Source organism: Scyliorhinus canicula, chromosome 17 (assembly GCF_902713615.1).
Source record: "Scyliorhinus canicula chromosome 17, sScyCan1.1, whole genome shotgun sequence".
In the NCBI taxonomy this organism is placed as follows: domain Eukaryota; kingdom Metazoa; phylum Chordata; class Chondrichthyes; order Carcharhiniformes; family Scyliorhinidae; genus Scyliorhinus; species Scyliorhinus canicula.
The window spans coordinates 1,360,823-1,388,678 of NC_052162.1; the positions used below are offsets into that span (position 1 = coordinate 1,360,823).

Genomic DNA, 27,856 nt, shown 5'->3' on the forward strand with positions numbered 1-27,856 from the left:
GTGTCTCCTGGAGCATGGCCACATCCGCCTTCAGTCCCTTCAGGTGCGCAACAACTCGGGCCCTTTTGACCGGCCCATTCAGCCCCCTCACATTCCAGGTTATCAGCCAGATCCGAGGGCTCCCTGCCCACTTCCCCTGCCGATTAGCCATACCCCCTCCCTTGCCCACCCCCGGCCAGCGTCCCATGCTCTGCCAGTTTCCCACGGCGGCACCTCCTCCCCTCCAGCACCCCCTGCGTCTTCCAGCTCCTTCCTGACCGTTCCAGCAGCAACCCGGTAACCCCCCCCCCAGGTTAGGACCCCTCCTAGCCGCCCCACCCCCCCCCTCTACAGCACTCCCGTGAGCCAGCTATCTTCTGCTGACCCCGGCGGCTCCCGCCCTACTTTCAGCTCCTTGGAAATGAATAATTTGATTAGAGATAGTCAACATGGTTTTGTGAAGGGTAGGTCGTGCCTCACAAACCTTATTGAGTTCTTCGAGAAGGTGACCAAACAGGTGGATGAGGGTAAAGCAGTTGATGTGGTGTATATGAATTTCAGTAAAGCGTTTGATAAGGTTCCCCACGGTAGGCTATTGCAGAAAATACGGAGGCATGGGATTCAGGGTGATTTAGCAGTTTGGATCAGAATCTGGAAGAAGACAAAGGGTGGTGCTTGATGGGAAATGTTCAGACTGGTGTCCAGTTACTAGTGGTGTACCACAAGGATCTGTTTTGGGGCCACTGCTGTTTGTCATTTTTCTAAATGACCTGGAGGAGGGCGTAGAAGGATGGGTGAGTAAATTTTCAGATGACACTAAAGTCGGTGGAGTTATGGACACTGCGGAAGGATGTTACAAGTTACAGAGGGACACAGATAAGCTGCAGAGCTGGGCTGAGAGGTGGCAAATGGAGTTTAATGCAGAAAAGTGTGAGGTGATTCATTTTGGAAGGAATAACACGAAGACAAAGTACTGGGCTAATGGTAAGAATCTTGGTAGTTGCCACCCAGGTTGAGAGGGTTGTTAAGAAGTCGTACGGAGGGCAGCACGGTGGCACAGTGAGTAGCACTGCTGCCTCACGGCGCCGAGGTCCCAGGTTCAATCCCGGCTCTGGGTCACTGTCCGTGTGGAGTTTGCACATTCTCCCCGTGTTTGCGTGGGTTTCGCCCCCACAACCTAAAGGTGTGCAGGGTAGGTGGATTGGCCATGCTAAATTGCCCCTTCATTGGAAAAAATGAATTGGGTACTCTAAATTCATTTAAAAAAAAGAAAGAAGGCGTACGTTGTGTTAGCTTTTATTGGTAGAGGGATTGAGTTTCGGAGCCATGAGGTCATGTTGCAGCTGTACAAAACTCTGGTGCGGCCGCATGGAGTATTGCGTGCAATTCTGGTCGCCGCATTATAGGAAGGATGTGGAAGCCTTGGAAAGGGTACAGAGGAGATTTACCAGGATGTTGCCTGGTATTGAGGGAAGATCTTATGAGGAAAGGCTGAGGGACTTGAGGCTGTTTTCGTCAGAGAGGTTAAGAGGTGACTTAATTGAGGCATACAAGATGATCAGAGGATTAGATAGGGTGGACAGTGAGAGCCTTTTTCCTCGGATGGTGATGTCCAGCACGAGGGGACATAGCTTTAAATTGAGGGGAGATAGATATAGGACAGATGTCAGAGGTAGGTTCTTTACTCAGAGAGTAGTAAGGGCATGGGATGCCCTGCTTGCAACAGTACTGGACTCGCCAACATTAAGGGCATTCAAATGAAATGAAAAATGAAAATTGCTTATTGTCACGAGTAGACTTCAATGAAGTTACTGTGAAAAGCCCCTAGTCGCCACATTCCGGCGCCTGTCCGGGGAGGCTGGTACGGGAAATGGTCATTGGATGATAAGGGAATAGTGTAGATGGGCTTTAGAGTGGTTTAACAGGACGGCGCAACATCGAAGGCTGAAGGGCCTGTACTGCGCTGTAATGTTCTATGTTCTATATACAAGACTTGGAGGTGTGACAAACAGTGAGGGTGATTCCAATTAACTGCAACAGAACATAATTAAAATAACAGAATGGACAGGTAGGTGGCAGATGGAATTTAATACAGTAAAGTGTGTGGTTCTGCGTTTTGGAAGAAAGGATAGAAATGGCAATATGGACTTAACGGTATAGTTCTAAAGAGTGTACAGCGACAGCAACACCTGGAGGTGTGCTTTGATCTTTGAAGGCGGCAGAACATATTGAGAGAGTTGATCTTGGGCTTCATAAATAAAGGTATTTGGAGCACAAGAGCAGGAGGTTAAACCGAACCTTTATAAAGTCTGGAGAGGCCACAATTAGACCCCAGTTCTGGTCATCCAGAATGGTTCCAGGGATGAGGAATTTTAGCTACAAGGTTCAGTTGGAGAAGATGGGATTGTTTTTGTTGGGGAAAGGAGGTTGAGCAGAGATTTGGCAGAGGTCTACAAGATTATGACAGGTTTAGGTAAGATAGACAACAACATGTTTTTCCTGTTGGCTAATGGTGCAATGCTCAGGGACATTGATTTAAGGTTTTGGCCAAGAGATACTACGGGAATATGAGATTTGTTTTGTGGAGCAAGTGGTAATAGAATATAGAACAGTGCAGCACAGAACAGGCCCTTCGGTCCTCGATGTTGTGCCTAGCATTGTCCGAAACCAAGATCAAGCTATCCCACTCCCTGTCATTCTGATGTGCTCCATGTGCCTATCCGGAACTTACAGCCATGGGTGGTGAAATCAGAGGCGTTTATTGATTTAAAAAAAAAATTGGATTGGACTTGAATAAATAAAGTTGCAGGGTTACAGGGATAGAGTGGGCGAAAGGTATAATTGGATCGCTCTACAGAAACCCAGCATAGGTTCAAATGGCTGAATAACCTCCACTTGTGGCAAAAATAATCTGTGAATTTACTACTGAGCTGACTGTCTTGCTGCAGGCACAGCAATAGAAAAGGTGAAGATTGGAGGTCCCAGTCTGGTACAATACAGCAGTAGGACCGAGGCTGGGTTACAGCACGTTGTTGGAGTAATTTAGAGCTAGATTAATTGTGCAGCAAAGCTGAAAATACCGTAGGCATTTGTAATATTGATATGTCCAGTCAGTCAAAATATTCCATTCCCCAGTGATGTCATCCATCACCTCAACCAGTTTATGTCTTTAACTTCTTTCTCCAAAAGGCATGCTTGAGATACCTGGCACAATAGGTGGCACAGTATCACAGTGGTTAGCACTGTTGCTTCACAGCTCCAGAGACCCGGGTTCGTTTCCTGGCTTGGGTCACTGTCTGTGTAAAGTCTACATGTTCTCCCCGTGCCTGCGTGGGTTTCGTCCGGGTGCTCCGGTTTCCTCCCACAAGTCCTGAAAGATGTGCTGTTAGGTAATTTGGACATTCTGAATTCTCCCTTTGTGTACCCGAACAGGCGCCGAACTGTGGCGACTAGGGGCTTTTCACAGTAACTTCATTGCAGTGTTAATGTAAGCCTACTTGTGACAATAATAAAGATTATATATAACCAAATTCTGTGCTACCAATTAACCACATATGCTGCCAAGAGGAGATAATTTATTGATCCTGCAGCGAGAGAGATTGACCATACTGTCCGTTTGGGAACCTAATTGTAGTGATCGCCTATTGGTATTCCTGAACTAGACGAAGTGTTCAGAGGTTTATGATTCACAAAATGCACGTGCGAAGGCCATGAAGAACATGCTCCTATGAAACTCTGTTTGGTCCTTTTTATTCAATGGGTTTGTATAAAACCCGAGTTCCCAATGATTCATCTTATCTATTAATGTGGGAACTTATTTATAACTTAGGTGACGGATGTAAAAGAAAAACTTAAGAAGGCAAAGAAGTTTTGGTCGACTCTCCCACACAGCTTGTGCATTGATAACAGCTCAACAGGTGTGACCGAGCAGAATGAGTGTTGGAACGGAAGTAACAAGAGCAGGTGAGAATTGAGGCAAATCAGTCCAATTTTGCAACAGTTTGGACATTTTATTTTCCCATTACAATGATTTTATTAAAATATTATTATTAAGGCATTTATATAAGCATTAAACATGAACCATCACAAACAGAAATGTCATAAAAAAATAAATAACTACCCAAACGCCCCGACACCTAGGTCATTCCTCTCCACCCGACCAGCCTTCCCCATTCTAACCCCATTATCTGACCACTTCCCCCCACCCAAAAAAGTTGATGAACGGCTTCCAACTCTGGACAAACTCATCAACCGACCTTCTTAAGGCGAACTTGATTTTCTCCAACCTCAGGAACACCGCCAGATCGCTCACCCACACCCCTGGCTTTGGTGGCCCTGACTCCCTTCACTCCAAAATCTGATTCCCAGCTACCAGGGAGGCAAAGGCTAAAGCGTCGGCCTCCCTCAGCCCCTAGACTCCCGGGTCTTCCGGCACACCAAATATCACCACTTCTGGACTCGGGGCCATGTCCACCAACAGCACCATACAGCAAGACAGTGATAGATTGGAGAATTGGGCAGAGAAATGGCAAATGGAGTTTAATCCGGACAAATGTGAGGTAATGCATTTTGGTAGGTCTAACATAGAGGGGAAATATACCATAAATGGTAAAACTCTGAAGAATACAGAAAGTCAGAGAAATGTGGGCGTGCAGGTCCACAGATATCTGAAGTGGCACAAATGGACAAGGTAGTCAAGAAAGCATACAGAATGCTTGCCTTCATTGGACAGGGCATCGAGTATAAAAACTGGCAAATCATGCTACAGTTGTATAGAACCTTGATAAGACCACACTTGGAATATTGCGCACAATTATGGTCGCCACACTACCAAAAGGATGTGGATGCTTCAGAGAGGGTGCAGAGGAGGTTTACCAGCATGTTGCCTGGTCTGGAGAGTATTAGCTATGTGGAGAGGCTGAATAGACTTGGACTGTTTTCATTAGAAAGTTGAGAGATGATCTGATAGAGGTCTACAAGATTATGAGGGGCATGGATAGAGTGGATGGGCAGGCACTCTTTCCCAGGGTGGAAGGGTCAGTTACCAGGGGGCATAGGTTTAAAGTCCGTGGGGCAAAGTTTACAGGAGATGTGCGAGGCAGGTTTTTAAGTGCCTGGAACGCGTTCCCAGGGGAGGTTATGGAAGCAGATACATTAACGGCGTTCAAAAGGCATCTTGACAAACACATGGATAGGATGGGTATAGAGGGATACGGCACAAGGAAGTGCTGAGGGTTTTGGCAAAGGTTGGTATCATGACCAGTACAGGCTTGGAGGGCCGAAGGGCCTGTTCCTGTGCTGTATTGTTCTTTGTTCTAGTACGTCCGTGAACCCCTGCCAGAATCCCTTCAGCTTCGGCCAGGCTGAAAATGTGGACATGGTTGACAGGCCTCCCTGCACACCGTCCACATGGGTATCCTCTCCTCCCTCAAGGAACCTGCTCATCCTGGCTACTGACTTATACGACTTGTGAACTGCCTAAAATTGGATACCTTAAATTGCCTTGCGCGCAATGAAGATTGTTTCACCCTCCTCAGACCCTCCTTCCACATCCCAGCCTCCATTTCTCCCCCTCCTCCTCCTCCCATTTCCTCTTGACTTCTCCCATCAGGGCTCCCTCCCAATCCATTAACTCCTTGTAAATCTCGGACACCCTGCCCTCCCCCACACCCTCTTTCGACACCACAGATCTGGAAAAGACGTCACCTGCTTCACATAGTCCCGTACCTGTAAATAACGGAACCCGTTCAACCCTCCCCTTCCCCCTACTTCCAACCTCAAATGCTGCCGGCACTGTCTCCATACCCACTGCGCCGCCACCACCATCTCTTGTGGCGTACCCGGCCGGCGTGACCGGCAGAGGCGCCGTCAACACTGTCCCCAGACTCGTACCCCTGCAAGAGGCCACCTCCATCCGCCCCCACACCGACCTCTCCCAAACTACCCACTTCCACACCACAGCAATATTCGCTACCCAATAATAATTCATTATGTTTGGCAAGGCCAACTCTAACCCCTCCCCCTGTACAATCCCTCTCCTGTTCCTGCATTGTTCTTTATTCTTTGTTCAATGGTCCAGGAATCTAAAACCCTCCCTCCTGCACCAAATCTTAAATCACGCATTCATCTGAACTATTCTCCTATTTCTGTGCTCGCTAGCATGTGGCAAGTAATCCAGATATTACAACCCGAGAGGTCCTGCTTTTTTATCTATTGCCTAACTCCCTGAATTCTTGATGCAAGATCTCATCCATGTTTCTACCTATGTCATTGGTACGAACATAAGAACATAAGCACCAGGAGCAGGAGTAGGCCATCTGGCCTCTCAAGCCTGCTCCGCCATTCAATGAGATCATCGCTGATCTTTTGTGGACTCAGCTCCACTTTCCGGCCCGAACACCATAACCCTTAATCCCTTTATTCTTCAAAAAACTATCCATCTCTATCTTAAAAACATTTAATGAAGGAGCCTCAACTGCTTCACTGGGCAAGGAATTCCATATATTCACAACCCTTTGGGTGAAGAAGTTCCTCCTAACCTCAGTCTTAAAACCCTAACCAACATCTACCTTGACCTCTCTTTTCACCCTCCCCCTTCAGAATGCTGCATACCCATTCAGAGATGTCATCCCTCAATACTGCTGTAACTGATTCCCTATTCAAATTTGCGATACCCGCTCCTCTTTTACCATCTCCCCTGTCATGCCTGAAGATCATATCCTTGAATATTGAGCTGCCAATCCTGTCCCACTCTCAACCGTGTCTCAGTAAAAGCAATGACATCATACCCCATGTTTTAATTTATGCCCTCAACTTTTTCTTTTATTCATTCCTGGAATGTGGGTGTCGCTGGCTCTGCCAACATTTATTATCAATCCCTTATAGCCCTTGAGGGGGCAGTTAAGAGTCAACCACGTTGCTGTGGGTCTGGAGTCACATGTAGACCAGACCGGGTAAGGATGGCATATTTCCTTCCCTAAAGGACATTGGTGAACCGGATGGACTTTTACAACAATCGATAATGGTTTCATGGTCATCATTAGACTTCTTTTATTCCAGATTTTTATTGAATTGAAATTTCACCATCTGCAGTGGCGGGATTTGAACTTGCATCCCGAGAGCATTACTGAGTCTCTGGTTAACTAGACCAGTGACAATACCATTGTGCTACCATCTCCCATAAATCTATCTGACTTGTTCGTCAGACTCCTTATATTAAAATAACTACCATCCAATTTTGTCAAACTCACTTGTGACTGGTCTAGACATTCGATGCCTTCCTGACTCACTTGATGTCTCTTCTAATTTTGGCTGCACATCTCTCCTTGCTGAAACTCTCTCAGAGTCCCAGCCCCCTGAAAAGTTAGTTTAATCCCCAGTGGGATGCCAGAGCTCCAGGAGAACCAGGGGGCAGAGGTGAGTGCGAGAGAAGGTTCTGGGGAAACTGAAAGGCCTGAAGGTGGATAAATCACCTGGACCAGATGGATTACATCCCAGGGTTCTAAAAGGGATAGCTGAGGAGATTGTGGAGACATTGGTGATGATCTTTCAGGAATCACTGGAGACAGGATGGGCCCCACAAGACTGAAAGTGGCTAATGTAACACCCCTGTTTAAGAAGGGAGGGAGGCAGAAGACGGGAAATTATAGGCCGATTAGCCTGACTTCGGTCCTTGGTAATTCGGTCATTTTAGAGTCCATTATTAAAGATGAGATCGCGGAGTACTTGGAAGTGCATGGTAAAATAGGACTGAGTCAGCACGGCTTCGTCAAGGGGAGGACATGTCGCCAAATCTGTTAAGAGTTCTTTGAGGAAGTAACAAGGAAGTTAGACATAGGAGGAACAATGGGCATGATTTATTTAGATTTCCAGAAGACCTTTGACAAGGTGCCGCATAGGAGACTGTTAAATAAGTTAGGAGCCCATGGTGTTCAGGGTAATGGATAGAGGATTGGCTGACTGGCAGAAGGCAGAGAGTGGGGATAAAATGGGTCTTTTTCAGGATGGCTGCCGGTGACTAGTGGTGTGCCTCAGAGAACGGTGCTGGGACCACAACTTTCCACAATATACGTTAATGATCTGGAGGAAGGAACTGAACAACAAGAGAACAAAGAAAATTACAGCACAGGAACAGGCCCTTCGGCCCTCCCAGCCTGCACCGATCCAGATCCTTTATCTAAACCTGTTGCCTATTTTCGAAGGTCTACTTCTCTCTGTTCCCCACCCGTTCATATATCTGTCCAGACGCATCTTAAATGAAGGCACTGATGCTACGTTTGCAGATGATACAAAGATCTGTAGAGGGGCAGGTAATATTGAGGAAGCAGATGGTCTGCAGAAGGATTTGGACAGGCTGGGAGAGTGGGCAAAGAAGTGGCATGGAATACAATGTGGAAAAGTGTGAGGTTATGCACTTTGAAAGGAGCAATGGAGGCATAGACTATTTTCTAAATGGGAAGATGCTTGGGAAGCACAAAGGGATTTGGGAGTCCCTGTTCACGATTCTCAAGGTTAACGTGCATGTTAAGTCGGCAGTTAGGAAGGCAAATGTGCGGGCAACATGGTGGCACAGTGGTTAGCATTGCTGCCTCACGGCGCCGAAGCCCCAGGTTCAATTCCGGCTCTGGGTCACTATCCGGGTAGAGCTTGCACATTCTCCCTGTGTTTGTGTGGGTTTCGCCCCCAGAACCCAAAGATGCAGTAGATAACGGGGAGCCAATGGATGTGTATCTGGATTTCCAGAAAGCCTTTGACAAGATGCCACACAAAAGGTTGCTGCATAAGATAAAGATGCATGGGATCAAGGGTAAAGTAGCAGCATGGATAGAGGATTGGTTAATTAATAGAAAGCAAAGAGTGGGGATTAATGGGTGTTTCTCTGGTTGGCAATCAGTAGCTCGTGGTGTCCCTCAGGGATCCATGTTGGGCCCACAATTGTTCACAATTTACATAGATGATTTGGAGTTGGGGACCAAGGGCAATGTGTCCAAGTTTGCAGATGACACTAAGATGAGTGGTAAAGCGAAAAGTGCAGAGGATACTGGAAGTCTGCAGAGGGATTTGGATAGGTTAAGTGAATGGACTAAGGTCTGGCAGATGGAATACAATGTTGACAAATGTGAGGTTATTCATTTTGGTAGGAATAACAGCAAATGGGATTATTATTTAAATGATAAAATATTAAAGCATGCCGCTGTGCAGAGAGACCTGGGTGTGCTAGTGCATGAGTCACAGAAGGTTGGTTTACAGGTGCAACAGGTGATTAAGAAGGCAAATGGAATTTTGTCCTTCATTGCTAGAGGGATGGAGTTTAAGACTAGGGAGGTGATGCTGCAATTGTATAAGGTGTTAGTGAGGCCACACCTGGAGTATTGTGTTCAGTTTTGGTCTCCTTACTTGAGAAATGACGTACTGGCACTGGAGGGTGTGCAGAGGAGATTCACTAGGTTAATCCCAGAGCTGAAGGGGTTGGATTATGAGGAGAGGTTGAGTAGACTGGGACTGTACTCGTGGAATTTAGAAGGATGAGGGGGGATCTTATAGAAATATATAAAATTATGAAGGGAATAGATAGGATAGATGTGGGTTGGTTGTTTCCACTGGCGGGTGACAGCAGAACTAGGGGGCATAGCCTCAAAATAAGGGGAAGTAGATTTAGGACTGAGTTTAGGAGGAACTTCTTCACCAAAAAGGGTTGTGAATCTATGGAATTCCTTACCCAGTGAAGCAGTTGAGGCTTCTTTATTAAATGTTTTTAAGGTAAAGATAGATAGTTTTTTGAAGAATAAAGGGATTAAGGGTTATGGTGTTCGGGCCGGAAAGTGCAGCTGAGTCCACGAAAGATCAGCCATGATCTCATTGAATGGTGGAGCAGGCTCGATGGGCCAGGTGGCCTACTTCTGCTCCTAGTTCTGATGTTATGTGCAGGGTAGGCAGATTGGCCGCACTAAATTGCCCTTTAATTGGAAAAAAATGAATTGGGTACTCTAAATTAATTTTTTTTTAAAATACTGCTGAGAAAAAAAAGCAAGGCAAATGCGATGTTAGCATTCATGCCGAGAGGGCTAAAATACAAGACCAGGGATGTACTGAGGCTGTATAAGGCTCTGATCAGACCCCATTTGGAGTATTGTGAGCAGTTTTGGGCCCCGTATCTAAGGAAAGATGTGCTGGCCTTGGAAAGGGTCCAGAGGAGGTTCACAAGAATGATCCCTGGAATGAAGAGCTTGTCGTATGAGGAACGGTTGAGGACTCTGGGTCTGTACTCGTTGGAGTTTAGAAGGATGAGGGGGGATCTTATTGAAACTTACAGGATGCTACGAGGTCTGGATAGAGTGGACGTAGAAAGGATGTTTCCACTTGTAGGAATGACTAGAAGCAGCCGACACAATCTCAGAATAAAGGTGTGATCCTTTAAAACAGAGATAGAACATAGAACAGTACAGCATAGTACAGGCCCTTCAGCCCACGATGTTGTGCCGACAATTTATCCTGATGTAAGATCAACCTAACCTATACCCCTTCAATTTACTGCTGTCCATGTGCCTGTCTAAGAGTCGCTTAAATGTCCCTAATGACTCTGCCTCCACCACCTCTGCTGGCAGTGCATTCCACACACCCACCACTCTCTGTGTGGAGAACCTGCCTCTGACATCTTCCCTATACCTTCCTCCAATCACCTTAAAATTATGTCCCCTCGTGGCAGCCATTTCCACCCTGGGGAAAAGTCTCTGGCTATCCACTCTATCCATGTCTCGCATCACCTTGTACACCTCTATCAAGTCACCTCTCTGCTTTCTTTGCTCCAGTGAGAAAAGCCCTAGCTCCCTCATCCTTTCTTCATAAGACATGCCCTCCAGTCCAAGCAGCATCCTGGTAAATCTCCTCTGTACCCTCTCCAAAGCATCCAAATCCTTCCTATAATGAGGCGACCAGAACTGGACACAATATCCAAGTGTGGTCTAACTAGAGTTTTATAAAGCTGCAGCAAAACCTCGTGGCTCTTAAACTCAATCCCCCGTTAATGAAAGCCAACACACCAAATGCCTTCTTAACAACCGTATTGAAGTTAAAACTCACCACTATTCTTAGAATTCCCCCTATACCAAAAAAAGGTCGATATTCTAAATGGTGAACAGGGATTCTCTGTGGGTGCTATTCAGGTCAAACTATCTTTTCAAGTTATCCCCCGGTATAACCCATACCTTCACCGAAGAATTTTACCTACTTACCCCTTAATAGCATCAATGTCCTGGGTCCTGCGTTATTAAGGAAGTGAAGTAAGCTAATAACCACTTTTTCAGGTTAAGTTAAGTTAATTTATTATTATATTTTTTCTTTTAAAAGCTGCAAACACTTTCTTTACAGAAAGGAAAAAAGATCTTGCTTCTGGCTGCTGCTGGTTGGTTGTAGAGACCTTCAGGCCCATCTTGGCAATCGATCTTCTTAAAATCTGGTCTTCTTGAGTTGTATTCGCTGGTGAACTCGGTTGCTGTGTCCTGTCCTTCCCATGTACCGAGCTGTGAGAGCTGGCTCTGCTCTACCCTTTCTTCTGGTGGTTTATATTCTCTTTCGAAGAGTTATTAAGTTTTAACGACTTTATTGTAAATGGGCTTGTTTCACTTTGATAGTTTAAAAGTATCTTTGATGTAAACATTTTACTACAACTAATTATTCATTTTGGGCATATCGTCTCCTCTCAGATCTGATTAAAAAATACTTTGGTTTCACTAGGTGTTACTTTTATTTCTGTGATTTCAAATCGTTTAATTTTCCAATTGTCCCCAGCTCATAACTTTGCCTTTGATTTTGACTTAAATGATGTTTCTCGTAGACAGGTCGTCTCCAATTTTCTTTTAATTGTCTTGATGTTCATAGAATTTTACACTTTAGAATTGACACCAAATTCGACTGAGCATCTTCCATCCTTTCCAGCTGTTTACTAAGAGAGTTTATTTCAATTAAGGTGTGAAACTGCTTTTAGCTGTATGCTAAAATTTAACTTGGTTATGACTTGAAAGACTTGCCTGTTTTAAACATTTGTCACTTAATGCAATTGAAACTCTCATCCATGCTTTTCCAGATGCTTCCTGAGATAGTTACATTCCATGAAGGTGTGAGCCATTGTTTTAGCTTACCACATGAAACCTGTGTGTTTGCTAAACTTGCTTGTGAGCAAGAATCTGCATTTTATAACCCTGCTCTTTGAAGCTGCTATTAAACTTTTGTGAGATCTTTCCCTGTATCCTCTCAAACCAGATATTGCCAGACTTCTATGTTTCAAATGACACATTTTTCTGTATTTTCAAGAACAGTATCAACCTGGGTGGCAACTTTGAGGGATCGATGTACATGGACCCCCAAGATCCCTCTTTTCCCCACACTTCCAAGAATCCTGCCTTTAACCCTGTATTCAGCATTCAAATTCGACCTTCCAAAATGAATCACTTCACATTTATCTAGGTTGAACTCCACCTGCCACGTCTCAGCCCAGTTCTGCATCCTGTCAATGTCCTGTTGTAACCTGCAACAACCCTCAACACTATCTACAATTCCACCAACCTTCGTGCCATCGGAAAATTTACTAACCCACCCTTCCACTTCCTCATCCAAGTCATTTATAAAAACCACAAAGAGCAGAGGTCCGAGAACAGATCCTTGCGGGACACCATTGGTCACCGACCTCCAGGCGTAATACTTTCTATCCACTACCACTTGCTGTCTTCTTTCGACCAGCCAATTCTGTATCATAGAACATAGAACAGTACAGCACAGAACAGGCCCTTCGGCCCTCGATGTTGTGCCGAGCAATGATCACCCTACTTAAACCCACGCAACCCGTATACCCGTAACCCAATAATCCCCCCACTAACCTTACACTACGGGCAATTTAGCATGGCCAATCCACCCAATCCAGACAGCCAAATTTCCCTGTATCCCATGCCCCCTAACTTTCTGAATGAGCCTACCATGGGGAACCTTATCAAATGCCTTACTGAAATCCATATAGACCACATCCACTGCCCGACCTTCATCAATGTGTCTCGTCACATTGTGCCTCAAAGAATTCAATGAGGCTTGTGAGGCACGACCTGCCCCTCACAAAGCCATGCTGACTATCTTTAATCAAACTATGTTTCTCTAAATAATCATAAATCCTATCTCTCAGAATCCTTTCCAATATTTTGCTCACCACAGACGCAAGACTGATGGGTCTGTAATTCCCAGGGATTTCCCTATTCCCTTTCTTGAACAGGGGAACAACATTCGCCTCCCTCCAATCATCCGGTACTACTCCAGTGGAGAGTGAGGACGCAAAGATCATCGCCAACGGCGCAGCAATCTCCTCCCTCGCTTCCCGTAGTAACCTCGGGGATATCCCGTCAGGCCCAGGGGACTTATCGTACCTGATGCTTTTCAAAATTTTCAGCACATCCTCCTCCTTAATATCAACCTGTTTGAGTCTATTAACCTGGTTTATCTTGTTCTCATGGGCAACAAGGACAGTCTCTCTAGTGACTACTGAAGCAAAGTATTCATTTAGGGCCTCCCCCATCTCCTCAGACTCTAGGCACAAGTTCCCTCCACTATCCCTGATCGGCCCTACTCTCACTCTGATCATCCTCTTATTTCTCACATAAGTGTAGAACGCCTTGGGGTTTTTCCCTAATCCTTCTCGCCTGGACTTTTTCATGCCTCCTTCTAGCTCTTCTCAGTCCATTTTTGAGTTCTTTCCTGGCTACCTTGTGACCCTTCCAGGGTCCGTATCCCTCTATTCTCATCCTATTCATGTATTATTATTATTTATTTTATTGTTTTATTTGTCAAGCTGCCCCTTAAACGTCACTATCGTCCCTGCTTCCACCACCTCCTCCGGCAGCGAGTTCCAGGCACCCACGACTCTGTGTAAAAAAACTTGCCTCGTACATCTCCTCTAAACCTTGCCCCTCGCACCTTAAACCTGGGCCCCCAAGTAATTGACCCCTCTTCCCTGAGAAAAAGTCTCTGACTATCAACTCTGTCTATGCCCCTCATAATTTTGTAGATCTCTATCAGGTCGCCCCCTCAACCTCCTTTGTTCCAGAGAGAACAAACCGAGATAATTCAACCTCTCCTCATAGCTAATGCCCTCCATACCAGGCAACATCCTGGTAAATCACTTCTGCACCTTCTCTAAAGCCTCCACATCCTTCTGGTAGTGTGGCAACCAGAATTGAACACTGTACTCCAAGTGTGGCCTCACTAAGGTTCTATACAGCTGCAACATGACTTGCCAATTTGTATACTCAATGCCCCGGCCAATGAAGGCAAGCAGGCCGTATGCCTTCTTGACTACCTTCTCCACCTGTGTTGCCCCTTTCAGTGACCTGTGGACCTGTACACCGAGATCTCTCTGACTGTCAATAATCTTGAGGATTCGACCATTCCATCATAGAATCATAGAATTTACAGTGCAGAAGGAGGCCATTCGGCCCATCGAGTGTGCACCGGCTCTTGGAAAGAGCATCCTGCCCAAGCCCACACCTCCACCCTAGCCCCATAACCCAGTAACCCCACCCGACACTAAGAGCAATTTTGGACACTAAGGGCAATTTAGCCTGGCCAATCCACCTAACCTGCAGATCTTTGGACAATGTATATTCCCAACCTGTATTAGACCTTCCAAAATGCATTACCTCACATTTGTCCTGATTGAGCTCCATCTGCCATCTCTTCGCCCAAGTCTCCAAAAGCTCTAAATCCTGTTGTATCCTCTGACAGTCCTCGTCCCTATCCGCAATTCTATCAACCTTTGTGTCGTCCGCAAACTTACTAATCAGACCAGTTACATTTTCCAAATCATTTATATGTACTATGAGCAGCAAAGGTCCCAGCACTGATCCCTGCGGAACACCACTAGTCACAGCCTTCCAATCAGAAAAGCACCCTTCCATTGCTACTCTCTGCCTTCTATGACCTAGCCAGTTCTGTATCCATCTTGCCAGCTCACCTCTGATCCCTATGTGACTTCACCTTTTGTACCAGTCTGCCATGAGGGACCTTGTCAAAGGCCTTACTGAAATCCACATAGACAACATCCACTGCCCTACCTGCATCAATCATCTTTGTGACCTCCTCGAAAAACTCTATCAAGTTAGTGAGACTCCCCTTCACAAAACCATACCTGAACAGGTAGACGAGGGTAGAGAAGTTGTGGTGTATATGGATTTCAGTAAAGCGTTTGATAAGGTTCCCCACGGTCGGCTATTGCAGAAAATACGGAGGCTGGGGATTGAGGGTGATTTAGAGATGTGGATCAGAAATTGGCTAGTTGAAAGAAGACAGAGGGTGGTGGTTGATGGCAAATGTTCAGAATGGAGTTCAGTTACGAGTGGCGTACCACAAGGATCTGTTCTGGGGCCGTTGCTGTTTGTCATTTTTATAAATGACCTAGAGGAGGGCACAGAAGGTTGGGTGAGTAAATTTGCAGACAATACTAAAGTCGGTGGAGTTGTAGACAGTGTGGAAGGATGTTGCAGGTTACAGAGGGACATAGATAAGCTGCAGAGCTGGGCTGAGAGGTGGCAAATGGAGTTTAATGTAGAGATGTGTGAGGTGATTCACTTTGGAAAGAATAACAGGAATGCGGAATATTTGGCTAATGGTAAAATTCTTAGCAGTGTGGATGAGCAGAGGAATCTCGGTGTCCATGTACATAGATCCCTGAAAGTTGCCACCCAGGTTGATAGGGTTGTGAAGAAGGCTATGGTGTGTTGGCCTTTATTGGTAGAGGGATTGAGTTCCGGAGCCATGAGGTCATGTTGCAGCTGTACAAAACTCTGGTACGGCCGCATTTGGAGTATTGCGTACAGTTCTGGTCGCCTCATTATAGGAAGGACGTGGAAGCTTTGGAACGGGTGCAGAGGAGATTTACCAGGATGTTACCTGGTATGGAGGGAAAATCTTATGAGGAAAGGCTGATGGACTTGAAGTTGTTTTCGTTAGCGAGAAGAAGGTTAAGAGGTGACTTAATAGCGGCATACAAAATGATCAGAGGGTTAGATAGGGTGGACAGTGAGAGCCTTCTCCCGCGGATGGAGGTGGCTAGCACGAGGGGGACATAGCCTTAAATTGAGGGGTAGTAGATATAGGACAGACGTCAGAGGTAGGTTTTTTGCGCAAAGAGTGGTGAGGCCGTGGAATGCCCTACCTGCAACAGTAGTGAACTCGCCAACATTGAGGGCATTTAAAAGTTTATTGGATAAGCATATGGATGACAATGGCATAGTGTAGGTTAGATGGCCTTTAGTTTTTGACTTCCCATGTCGGTGCAACATCGTGGGCCGAAGGGCCTGTACTGCGCTGTATCGTTCTATGTTCTCTGTTCATGCTGCCGCTCGCTAATACGACCCCTTGCTTCCAAATGGGAGTTGATCCTGTCTCGAAGAATTCTCTTCAGTAATTTCCCTACTACTGACATAAGGCTCACCAGCCTGTAGTTCCCTGGATTATCATTGCTACCCTTCTTCTCCAAAAGAACATCGTTGGCTATTTTCCAGTCCTACGGGCCATCACCTGAAGACAGTGAGGATCCAACGATTTCTGTCAAGGCCTCAGCAATTTCCTCTCTTGCCTCCTTCAGTATTCTGGGGTAGATTCCATCAGGCCCTGGGGACCTATCCGCCTTAATATTTTTCAAGACGCCCAACACCTCGTCTTTTTGGATTTCAATGTGACCCAGGCTATCTACACGCCCTTCTCCAGACTGAACATCCACCAATTAATTCTCTTTGGTGAATACTGATGCAAAGTATTCATTTAGTACGTCGTCCATTTCCTCTGACTCCGCGCATAGATTCCCTCACCTGTCCTTCAGTGGGCCAACCCTTTCCCTGGCTACTCTTACTTTTTACCCTTTTGCTTTATATGTACGCGCAAAAAGCCTTGGGATTTTCCTTAACCCTATTTACCAAGGACTTTTCGTAACCCCTTCTAGCCCTCCTGACTCCTTGCTTAAGTTCCTTCCTACTTTCCTTATATTCCACACAGGCTTCGTCTGTTCCCAGCCTTCTGGCCCTGACAAATGCCTCCTTTTTCTTTTTGACGAGGCCTACAATATCTCTTGTTATCCAAGGATGGCAAAATTTGCCGTATTTATCCTTCTTCCTCACTGGAACATGCCGGTCCTGAATTCCTTTCAACTGACATTTGAAAGCCTCCCACATGTCAGATGTTGATTTACCCTCAAACATTCCGCCCCCAATCTATGTTCTTCAGTTCCCGACTCATATTATTATAATTAGCCTTCCCCCAATTTAACACATTCACCCCAGGAACTCTGAACTTTGTCCACCAGCACTTTAAAACTTACTGAATTGTGGTCACTGTTCCCAAAATGCTCCCCTACTGAAACTTCTACCACCTGGCCAGTCATTCATATTCCTGACACTGGACTTCCAAAGCAATTGCTCTGCTCTGAATTTGGTTGCACAGGAAGATAGTCGGAACGTTTTAAAAATTACCACAAAAGCATCCCTGAAGAGATCAAGAGTCCCTGTCAGATTAAAATGGAGAAGGTTTGTTTCAGAATGTACCAACCATATCGAAAACCTTCATCAGAATTAATTAATGGAGGTTGATGGATTTTCCAGTCAGCTTGCAGGTTCCCATGGGCAGCAGGGACTAATTCAGGGTCTGGAGGAGGCTATCTGGCAGCAGGCCGGGTGCCAATGCTCCAGACAGGCCGATAAGACCATAAGACATAGGAACAGAATTAGGCCACTCGGCCCATTGAGTCTGCTCCGCCATTCAATCATGGCTGATATTTTTCTCATCCTCATTCTCCTGCCTTATCCCCAGAGACCATCCTGCCTCTCGAGGAGTTCTCTCATTCCCCCCCTCCACGCTTCCTATCATGACAGCCTGTCTACAAAACCCAACGGTTTAGATTTGAAGAAGTTAGAGGGGGGATACCTCTGTCATGATCTCTCTTATTATGCTCTTGCTCTGATTGACCCTTAATACCCAGCCTATGCCTTTAAGTAGACAGGGAACATGTCTCCCTCCCAATTAAGGGAAACAAGAAAGTTATGTTCATTCTTTATGTATCACTGATTAGGCCTCAACTGGAGTATTGTATCCAATTCTTTGCATCACGCATTAGGAAGAATGTCAAGGCCTTGGGAGGGGGGAAAAGACATTTTCCAAAAGAATACCAGAGATGAGGAACTTTGTGAGTTAGTTCTCGTTCAGAAGAAATATGAAAGTGGTGTTCAGAATGCTGTGACTTTGACAGTGTAATTGTTTCTAATGCAGCAAAGGTTTAGGACCTGGAATGCATTGCTTGAAAGGACAGTGATAGTAACTTTCAAAAGAGAATTGTAAATACTTGAAGGAGAAACAATTGCAGGCACCTGAGGGGAGAGCAGGGAGTGTAACTAACTGACCAACTCTTTCAAAGATCCAGCACAAGCGGTGTAAACAATGGCCTCTTCCTGTGCTGCTTGATTCTAGGATTTTTAATCAGTGCGTTATCACTTGTGCACCGTCTGTACCTCTCCCCTAATCAGTGCAACAACCTGTCTCTGTTATTCGCAGACTCTTTCTCTCTGCATGGATTTCAGTGTAAAGAGGTTCTTTACTGTTTTTCCCAGGTACATATTTGCTGTGATGGGCAATGGACTAGCCAGCCAGCTCAATAATCCGGATGTTAAAGTGGATATCACCAAACCAGATATGGTGATTCGTCGACAGATAATGGTACTGCGGACAATGACTAATAAAGTGAAAAATGCTTATGATGGAAATGATGTGACGTTCCACGATACAAGTGAGTAACGTTTCCCAGTAAGAATAACCATTTTCGTTATTGTGCATTATTTAATGGTTGAACATTAAGGATTAGCTTGTTTGTGAGGGTTGCAGTAATGCAAGGAAAATTATTGGCCTATCAAGGCTGAATACATTGCATCTTCCTTGATGTGAAAGATGAGTGTTGTTTCAGATGTTGAGGCATGCTGCTGTACCAGGCCTGCAATTATTCTGTGCAACAAATGCCTATTTATCATTTGAGTGCCAGGAAATTACTATTGTTTCCATCAACCTGCCATGGGAAACTTTATCAAACGCTTTACTGAAGTCCATGTATATGACATCTACAGCCCTTCCCTCATCAATTAACTTTGAAAAATGAAATGAAAATTAAAATGAAAAAAACTTTGTCACTTCCTCTAATAATTCTATTAGGTTTGTAAGACATGACCTTCCCTGCACAAAACCATTCTTCTTATCACTGATAAGTCTATTTTCTTCCAAATGTGAATAGATCCTATCCCTCAGTACCTTCTCCAACAGTTTGCCTACCACTGACATCAAGCTCACAGGTCTATAATTCCCTGGATTATCCCAGCTACCCTTCTTAAACAAAGGGACAACATTAGCAATTCTCCAGTCCTCCGGGACCTCACCCATGCTCAAGGATGCTGCAAAGATATCTGTTTAGGCCCCAGCTATTTCGATAGTACATTTTATAGTAAGGGGTACATTTCGATAGTAAGGGGCACAGATTGGCGCTTCTGTGGACGTGAAAGAGACTCCAGATAGTTTGTTCCTCCCTGGTGTCAGGGTCAAGGATGTCTCTGAATGAACACGGGACATCCTGAAAGGGGAGGGCGAGCACCCAGGAGTCGTAGTACAGATAGGTACTACCAACATAGGCAGGAAGAGCAATGAGGTCCAGCAGCAGGAGTTCAGGGAGTTAGGTTTAAGCTAAAAAACTGGACCTCTTGGGTTGTAATCTCAGGATTACTCCCTGTGCCACGTGCCAGTGAGGCTAGAAATAGGAGGATAGTGAAGCTAAATACGTGGCTAAACTGGTGGTGTGGGAGGGAGGGTTTCAGATTTCTGGACCATTGGGATCTCTTCTGGGGCAGGTGTGACCTGTACAAGAAGGACTGGTTGCAGCTAAACTGGAGAGGCACCAATATCCTGGCTGGGAGGTTTGCTAGGATCACTCGGGAGGATTTAAACTTGCATGGCAGGGGGCTGGGAACCAGAGCGTGAGCTCGGATGTGCTACAAGTGAACGCAGCATGGGTAGAAATTTACATTGGGGATAAGTGAGGATTTGGATTTTTAGCTGTTGAATTTACAACATAACAAAAATCATAATATATAAGGCAAAGTTATTCCATTTTATTGTACCCAAAAGTAATGACCTTAAGGAGAACATTAAAGGTTTTTATATTCTGGGAATGGTAAATTTCAAAGAGAGATGAGGACAATTGGGAATAGGTACAAGAGGAAAAAATGTATTTAAAAGGAAGCTGGAAGCCATGCCAGTGGAGTGGCCCATGTAAATCCCTGTAAATGCCTGTGTGTGTTGTGCTGGGACAGAACGGTGAAAAAGCGCAAAGTGGAGAACACTCCAGCCACCCAGAAGAAAACTGCTCAGTGTTTTCAAAAGCAGGGTTTTGTTCTAATGCTCCTGGAATCCTTCACAGGGGAGTGAGACGATCTGTGACAGAGCTTTTCTGTCCCTGTTGCAACAGTGTGTGGCCTGTGGTAAATATACTGGAATTATTATTAAATATCAATATGAGGACGGCGCAGTGGCTAGCACTGCTGCCCCACAGGGCCGAGGACCTGGGTTCGATCCCGGCCCTGGGTCACTGTCCGTATGGAGTTTGTACATTCACCCAATTTCTGTGTGGGTCTCACCCCCACAAACCCAAAAGATGTGCAGAGTAGGTAGATTGGCCACGCTAAATTGCCCATTAATTGGAAAACATTAAATCTTTTTTAAAATATTGATATGGACTGCTACCTAAAAGGGTGTTTGTGAGTCTGACCAAGTAAAAATGTCTTGGGGAAATGTTTGTATGGCTAATTTTAATTGTGTAAATGTAATCTTATGTGTTTTCTTTTGTTAATAATTGTTTCCATTTACTAATTATTGTTGGAATTTTTGACCCCTGAATTCAGCATACGTATCTTCTCATAACAAAATACTAATTGAAAACCATTGTCATAGCTTGCCAAGTTTACCTTTGAGTTTTCATTGGCACAGTATGTGCCACCTGTCAAATTATAACGCTTTGACATTCAATGGTATTACCACCGCTGAATCTCTGGCCATCAACATCCTGGGGTTACCATTGACCAGAACTTGAACTGAACTACCAAATAAATACTATGACTGGCTTGTGATGAGTAACTCTCCTCCTGATTCCCAAAGCCTGACCGCCATCTACATGTCTGGAAACTCTCCCCTTGTCTAGATGAAGAAGAAGGCTTATGTTAGGATGAGACATGAAGGCTCAGTTAGGGCACTTGAGAGTTACAAGTTAGCCAGGAAGGACCTAAAGGGAGAGTTAAGAAGAGCGAGGAGAGGACACGAAAAGTCATTGACGGATAGGATCAAGGAAAACCCTAAGGCTTTCTATAGGTATATCAGGAACAAAGGAATGACTAGAGTAAGATTAGGGCCAATCAAGGATAGTAGTGGAAAGTTGTGTGTGGAATCAGAGGAGATAGGGGAAGCGTTAAATGGATATTTTTCATCAGTGTTTACACTGGAGAAAGACAATGTTGTCGAGGAGAATACTCAGGTTCAGTCGACCAGGCTAGATGGAATTGAGGTTCAAAAGGAGGAGGTGTTATCAATTTTGGAAAATGTCAAAATAGATAAGTCCCCTGGGCCAGATGGGATTTATCCTAGGATTCTCTGGGAAGCCAGGGAGGAGATTGCAGAGCCTTTGTCCTTGATCTTTATGTCGTCTTTGTCGACAGGAATAGTGCCGGAAGACTGGAGGATAGCAAATGTTGTCCCCTTGTTCAAGAAGGGGAGTAGAGACAATCCTGGTAATTATAGACCTGTTAGCCTTACTTCGGTTGTGGGTAAAATGTTGGAAAAGGTTATAAGAGATAGGGTTTATAGTAATCTTGAAAAGAACAAGTTGATTAGCGATAGTCAACACGGTTTTGTGAAGGGTAGGTCATGCCTCACAAACCTTATTGAGTTTTTTGAGAAGGTGACCAAACAGGTGGATGAGGGTAAAGCGGTTGATGTGGTGTATATGGATTTCAGTAAGGCATTTGATAAGGTTCCCCACGGCAGGCTATTGCAGAAAATAAGGAAGTATGGGATTGAAGGTGATTTAGCGGTTTGGATCAGTAATTGGCTAGCTGAAAGAAGACAGAGGGTGGTGGTTGATGGCAAATGTTCATCCTGGAGTTCAGTTACTAGTGGTGTACCGCAAGGATCTGTTTTGGGGCAACTGCTGTTTGTCATTTTTATAAATGACCTGGAAGAGGGTGTAGAAGGATGGGTTAGTAAATTTGCAGATGACACGAAGGTCGGTGGAGTTGTGGATAGTGCTGAAGGATGTTATAGGATACAGAGGGACATAGATAAGCTGCAGAGCTGGGCTGAGAGGTGGCAGATGGAGTTTAATGTGGAAAAGTGTGAGGTGGTTCACTTTGGAAGGAGTAACAGGAATGCAGATTCTTGGTAGTGTAGATGAACAGAGAGATCTCGGCATCCAGGTACATAAATCCCTGAAAGTTGCCACCCAGGTTAATAAGGCTGTTAAGAAGGCATATGGTGTGCTAGCCTTTATCAGTAGGGGGATTGAGTTTCGGAGCCACAGGGTCATGCTGCAGCTGTACATAACTCTGGTGCGGCCGCTCCTGGAGTACTGCGTGCAGTTCTGGTCACCACATTATAGGAAGGATGTGGAAGCTTTGGAAAGGGTTCAGAGGAGATTTACTAGGATGTTGCCTGGTATGGAGGGAAGGTCTTACGAGGAAAGGCTCAGGTTGTTTTCGTTAGAGAGGAGAAGGCTGAGAGGTGACTTAATAGAGGCATATAAGATAGTCAGAGGGTTAGATAGGGTGGACAGTGAGAGTCTTTTTCCTCGGATGGTGATGACCAACACGAGGGGACATAGCTTTAAATTGAGGGGTGGTAGATATAGGACAGATGTCAGAGGCAGTTTCTTTACTCAGAGAGTAGTAGGGGTGTGGAACGCCCTGCCTGCAACAGTAGTAGACTCGCCAACTTTAAGGGCATTTAAGTGGTCACTGGATAGACATATGGATGAAAATGAAATAGTGTAGGTCAGATAGGCTTCAGATGGTTTCACAGGTCGGCGCAACAGCGAGGGCCGAAGGGCCCGTACTGCGCTGTAATGTTCTATGTTCTAGATTAGTGCAGCTCCAACACCCTCTCTGCCGTTTCTTTGTTCTGGCAAATATCAACCATCATGGATTGCATGATTCAGATTATTTTTTTATTTTTTTAAAACATCAATTTTATGTATGTGTGGGAAACAGTCAGAAAATAAACTTTAATTGTGTTTTCCTTCAGGTGATGAAAGCAGTGGTGAAGAAAGTGGAAGTGGCTGTTTTGGGTTGGATTGCCAATCGGAGTTTGAGTTCACTGCCACTGATGCGCCTCTGCTTTTTGGTGCCATAGAACCCAAGAAAATTGAACCCGAGGGTACAGCTCATTGCAATGGCCCCTCTCAACTAATTCTACTTATTAGCTGTTTAATAATAGTCTTAGGGCAACAATTAAGATAATCACATAAGTTACTGTAAAGAGTTTTTGCACATGGCTTTTTCAAACAAACTACTCTCAATTTTACTATTTGTGACTTTGGCTTTCATTTTAAACTTTCCGTTAAGGTCTCAACAATGATGTACAGCCGCTGCTCCAACTGTTTTCAGTTTGCCATTGGCACCATTATATCAAAGTCATTGGACGGGATTCTCCGCCCGTGGGATCCTCTGCATCGCCGCCAGCGCACTCACACCCGTGGATTTCCCGATGGCATGGGGGTGCCCACAATGGGAAACCCCATTGGCCAGGTGCTGGGACAGAGGATCCCGCTGCTGACGGGGGCGCGACGCTCCGGAAAACAGGTGCGGCGGGACGGAGAATCCCGCCCATTGTGTTTAATGACATAATCCACCCATGTGATCACAGGACCTCCCCATTTAACATATGGGCCCCAAAGTAAATGCACGCCTGTAATGAGTGAATCTTTAATGCAATTTTAACCTCATTCTCATTTTACCATGTTAAAGAAGCCAGGATCCTGCACAAGAAAATACATCAGTGGAATTTAATGCACCCCCTCCCCCAGAGGCAGGAGGAACATTCATTTGGCGTGGAGAGGATCTCATCACCTCCACTCTATTATGTATTGGTTGTGAACACACGTGGATGGCCTCACTGCCTGGATCCCTCCTTCAAATCACTCAATGTCTGATCGAGGAATGCAACATTGGGAAGGGGGGACATCCTGCCTTTTCTTCTGACTCACCTTCTCCCAGCAATCCCAGATCCCATCCCTCCCTCACTGACTTTGGCCTCAGGTTCCTCTGATAAGGGCAGTCTTCCCACTGGGTTTAACATCAATGATGAGTTGCTGGCCTCTAACTGGCGAGCAGCCCTTGGGTGGGATTTCGGCCCCCAGGGCCTGAATCGTGGGGAAGGCTAACAGTAGCAACTTTGGCCACTTAATTCCATCGAGCCTTCACCAGCAGAGGCAAGCTGGCATTTCCGGCAGTTCTCCAACCAGAGAACATGACCCTGACATCAACATTAAACTCCACCTTCTGTCAACAAGTGATGCCATGGTGAAGAAATGCACAAAAATAAACTTGCATATCTTGAAATTACCTGCAATTACCTGGTTTAGCTCACCGGTCTAAATCGCTGGCTTTTCAAGCAGGCCAGCAGCACGGTTCGATTCCCGTACCAGCCTCCCCGAACAGGCGCCGGAATGTGGCGACTAGGGGCTTTTCACAGTAACTTCATTGAAGCCTACTCGTGACAATAAGCGATTTTCATTTCAATAATGCTGCACCTATTGATGCACGGAAGTACCTGCTATTTAGTTAAGGTTGTTTACTCTCTGGTAGACATACAGTATCAATTTGTAATTATTTTGGTTACATATAGTGGCACAACGATTCGAGCTGTGGTTAATGAACCCTTTCATAAAACAACATGTGGGCATTTGGAGATGGTTTTACTCATGTTGGCAAGAGACTGCAGCATAGGCATCAGAACCTGGCCAAATATGAATGGTGCTTGTTGACATGTAGAGAAATTAGATTTTGTTTTAACAAGAGATAAATCTGAAAGATAAATTTTCAATTTGATGTGACATTAAATCTGTCTGTGTGTTGAGTTCTACGCCTGCCTGAATTGTTTCCTACAGTTTGATTGCCAGCAGTATCTTTGTGGAATTTATTTCTACATGTCCAGACTGATCACAGATATTGGTTTGTTTTGATTCTTGCCTTCATTGTTATGTTGAATTTATTTTTATATCAGAATTTTAACTACCTGTAATTGTTAGCTCAGGGTCAATGCATTGTTTTAAAAATTCTGTTCAGCCATTTCAATGGATTTTTTGGTGGATAGAAGACCGATGATACATATCTGCTGTTCATAAATCATCCTTGGGTTCTCATTTATCTGTAGCAACTGGTTATGAAGTTTAAATAGCATTTATTCTGAGAATAGATTGTATGTAGCTGAGACACTGCCGAGTGCATAGCTCAGCTGGCTGAAGGTGTTCTGAGATTTGCTGTTCCATATAGGCACGGTAAAATCTAGTTCTTGCATTGCAAATGTTTCAAATATCAAATCATTGGCTGAAATTCAGCTCGAAGACCAGCAAAGTAATGGTCTGGCTCTGAGGGACAGACACCTCTCCAACTCACTGCTGCCTCATTGCTCATCTCTGAAGACAATCTTGTAAATTCTACTTTATTCATCTTGCAAAAGCCTGATATAATTCCAGGATTTATGTTTTATTGTTGAGACTAATCATTTTACTAATTATTGATTTGTTAGTTTGGTTTTAAACAAAGCACATAATATTCTTAATGGAAGTTGCAAAACATTTAGTGATTGGCCTTCTATTGATGATGATACAGAGCATTTACAGTGGGAACTGTCACTGTGGAAATATGTGTGAAGTCACATTTGATTGTTTGAGTTGTTGTACTAAAGATACAGAATCCATATCTGCAATATACAAACTTTTCATCCAGATCCCCATTTGGATATCTCTTTCACATTGAAAACTTGATTTAAATTTCATACATGGGGACTGGTTTTAATTGTGTGATCAGCTTCTCCAATTATTTATACAATCCACAATATCTACTTAAATGCTACAAAAAAGTCAAGAACTACTTGAACAAACAGAGCTAAATGGTTTAGGTATAATTGCCATTACAGAGACATGGGCCTGAATTTTCCACCGTTCGCACATGCAGAGGCCCTGAATCGGACACAGCCAGCCCCAGAATGCGATTTCATGCTGCCTGGCCAAACAGCGGGCAGCCATCATGAAATTTACGCTGGGAAAGTTGCAGTGCTGCTGAGGAGGACAGGAAGAGGATACATAGATACATGGAAGGTAGGAGCAAAGGAGTCCATTCGAGCCTGCTCTACCCTATATCACGATCATGGCTGATCATCCAACTCAATAATCTAATCCTGCTTTCTCCCCATAACCTATGATCCCACTTGTCCCAAGTGATATATCCAGCTGCCTCTTGAATCTTTCAATGTTTTAGCATCAACTACTTCCTGTAGTAATGAATTCCACAGGCTCAACACTCTTTGTGTGAAGAAATGTCTCCTCATCTCTGTCTGAAATGTTGACAAATGTGGGGCTATCCATTTTGGTAGGAATAAAAGCAAACGGGATTATTATTTAAATGATAAAATATTAAAACATGCCGCTGTGCAGAGACCTGGGTGTGATAGTGCATGAGTCACAAAAAGTTGGTTTACAGGTGCAACAGGTGATTAAGAAGGCAAATGGAATTTTGTCCTTCATTGCTAGAGGGATGGAGTTTAAGACTAGGGAGGTTATGCTGCAATTGTATAAGGTGTTAGTGAGGCCACACCTGGAGTATTGTGTTCAGTTTTGGTCTCCTTACTTGAGAAAGGACGTACTGGCGCTGGAGGGTGTGCAGAGGAGATTCACTAGGTTAATCCCAGAGCTGAAGGGGTTGGATTACGAGGAGAGTTGAGTAGTTGAGACTGTACTCGTTGGAATTTAGAAGGATGCGGGGGATCTTATAGAAACATATAAAATTATGAAGGGAATAGATAGGATAGATGCGGGCAGTTTGTTTCCACTGGCGGGTGAAAGCAGAGCTAGGGGGCATAGCCTCAAAATAAGGGGAAGTAGATTTAGGACTGAGTTTAGGAGGAACTTCTTCACCCAAAGGGCTGTGAATCTATGGAATTCCTTGCCCAGTGAAGCAGTTGAGGCTCCTTCATTAAATGTTTTTAAGGTAAAGATAGATAGTTTTTTGAAGAGTAAAGGGATTAAGGGTTATCATCAGCCATGATCTCACTGAATGGCGGAGCAGGCTCGAGGGGCCAGATGGCCTACTCCTGCTCCTAGTTCTTATGTTCTTATGAAATGGTTTACCCTGAATCCTCAGACTGTGACCCCTGGTTCTGGACCCACCCACCATCGGGAACACCTTCCTTGCATCTACTCTGTCCAGTCCTGTTTGAATTCTATATGTCTCTATGAGACACCCCTCCCTCATTCTTCTGAACTCCAGCGAGAACAATCCCAACCTAGTCAATCTCCTCATATGACAGTCCTGCCGTCCCCGGAATCAGTCTGATAAACCTTTGTTGCACTCCCTTGAGCAAGAAAATCCTTCCTCAGAAAAGGAGACCAAAACTACACACAATATTCTAGGTGTGGCATTACCAAGGCCCTGTATATTTGCAACAGCACATCCCTGCTCCTATACTCAAAACCTCTCGCAATGAAGACTAACATTCCCTGAATCCTCAGACTGTGACCCCTGGTTCTAGACACACCCATCATTTGGAACATCTT

The 27,856-nt window shown here is 44.8% G+C and overlaps 1 protein-coding gene across 1 annotated transcript in view; it reads left to right on the forward strand.

The window, feature by feature from the left end:
* Positions 1-26,077, forward strand: part of gpc4 (glypican 4) — a 297,220-nt gene extending 271,143 nt beyond the window's left edge. The window contains exons 7-9 of the mRNA XM_038774482.1: positions 3,809-3,942; positions 18,612-18,787; positions 23,326-26,077. Coding sequence (XP_038630410.1) covers positions 3,809-3,942; positions 18,612-18,787; positions 23,326-23,540 — 525 coding nt within the window. The 3' untranslated portion in view covers positions 23,541-26,077. The remainder of the gene's footprint in view (positions 1-3,808; positions 3,943-18,611; positions 18,788-23,325) is intronic.
* Positions 26,078-27,856: the final 1,779 nt, after the last annotated feature.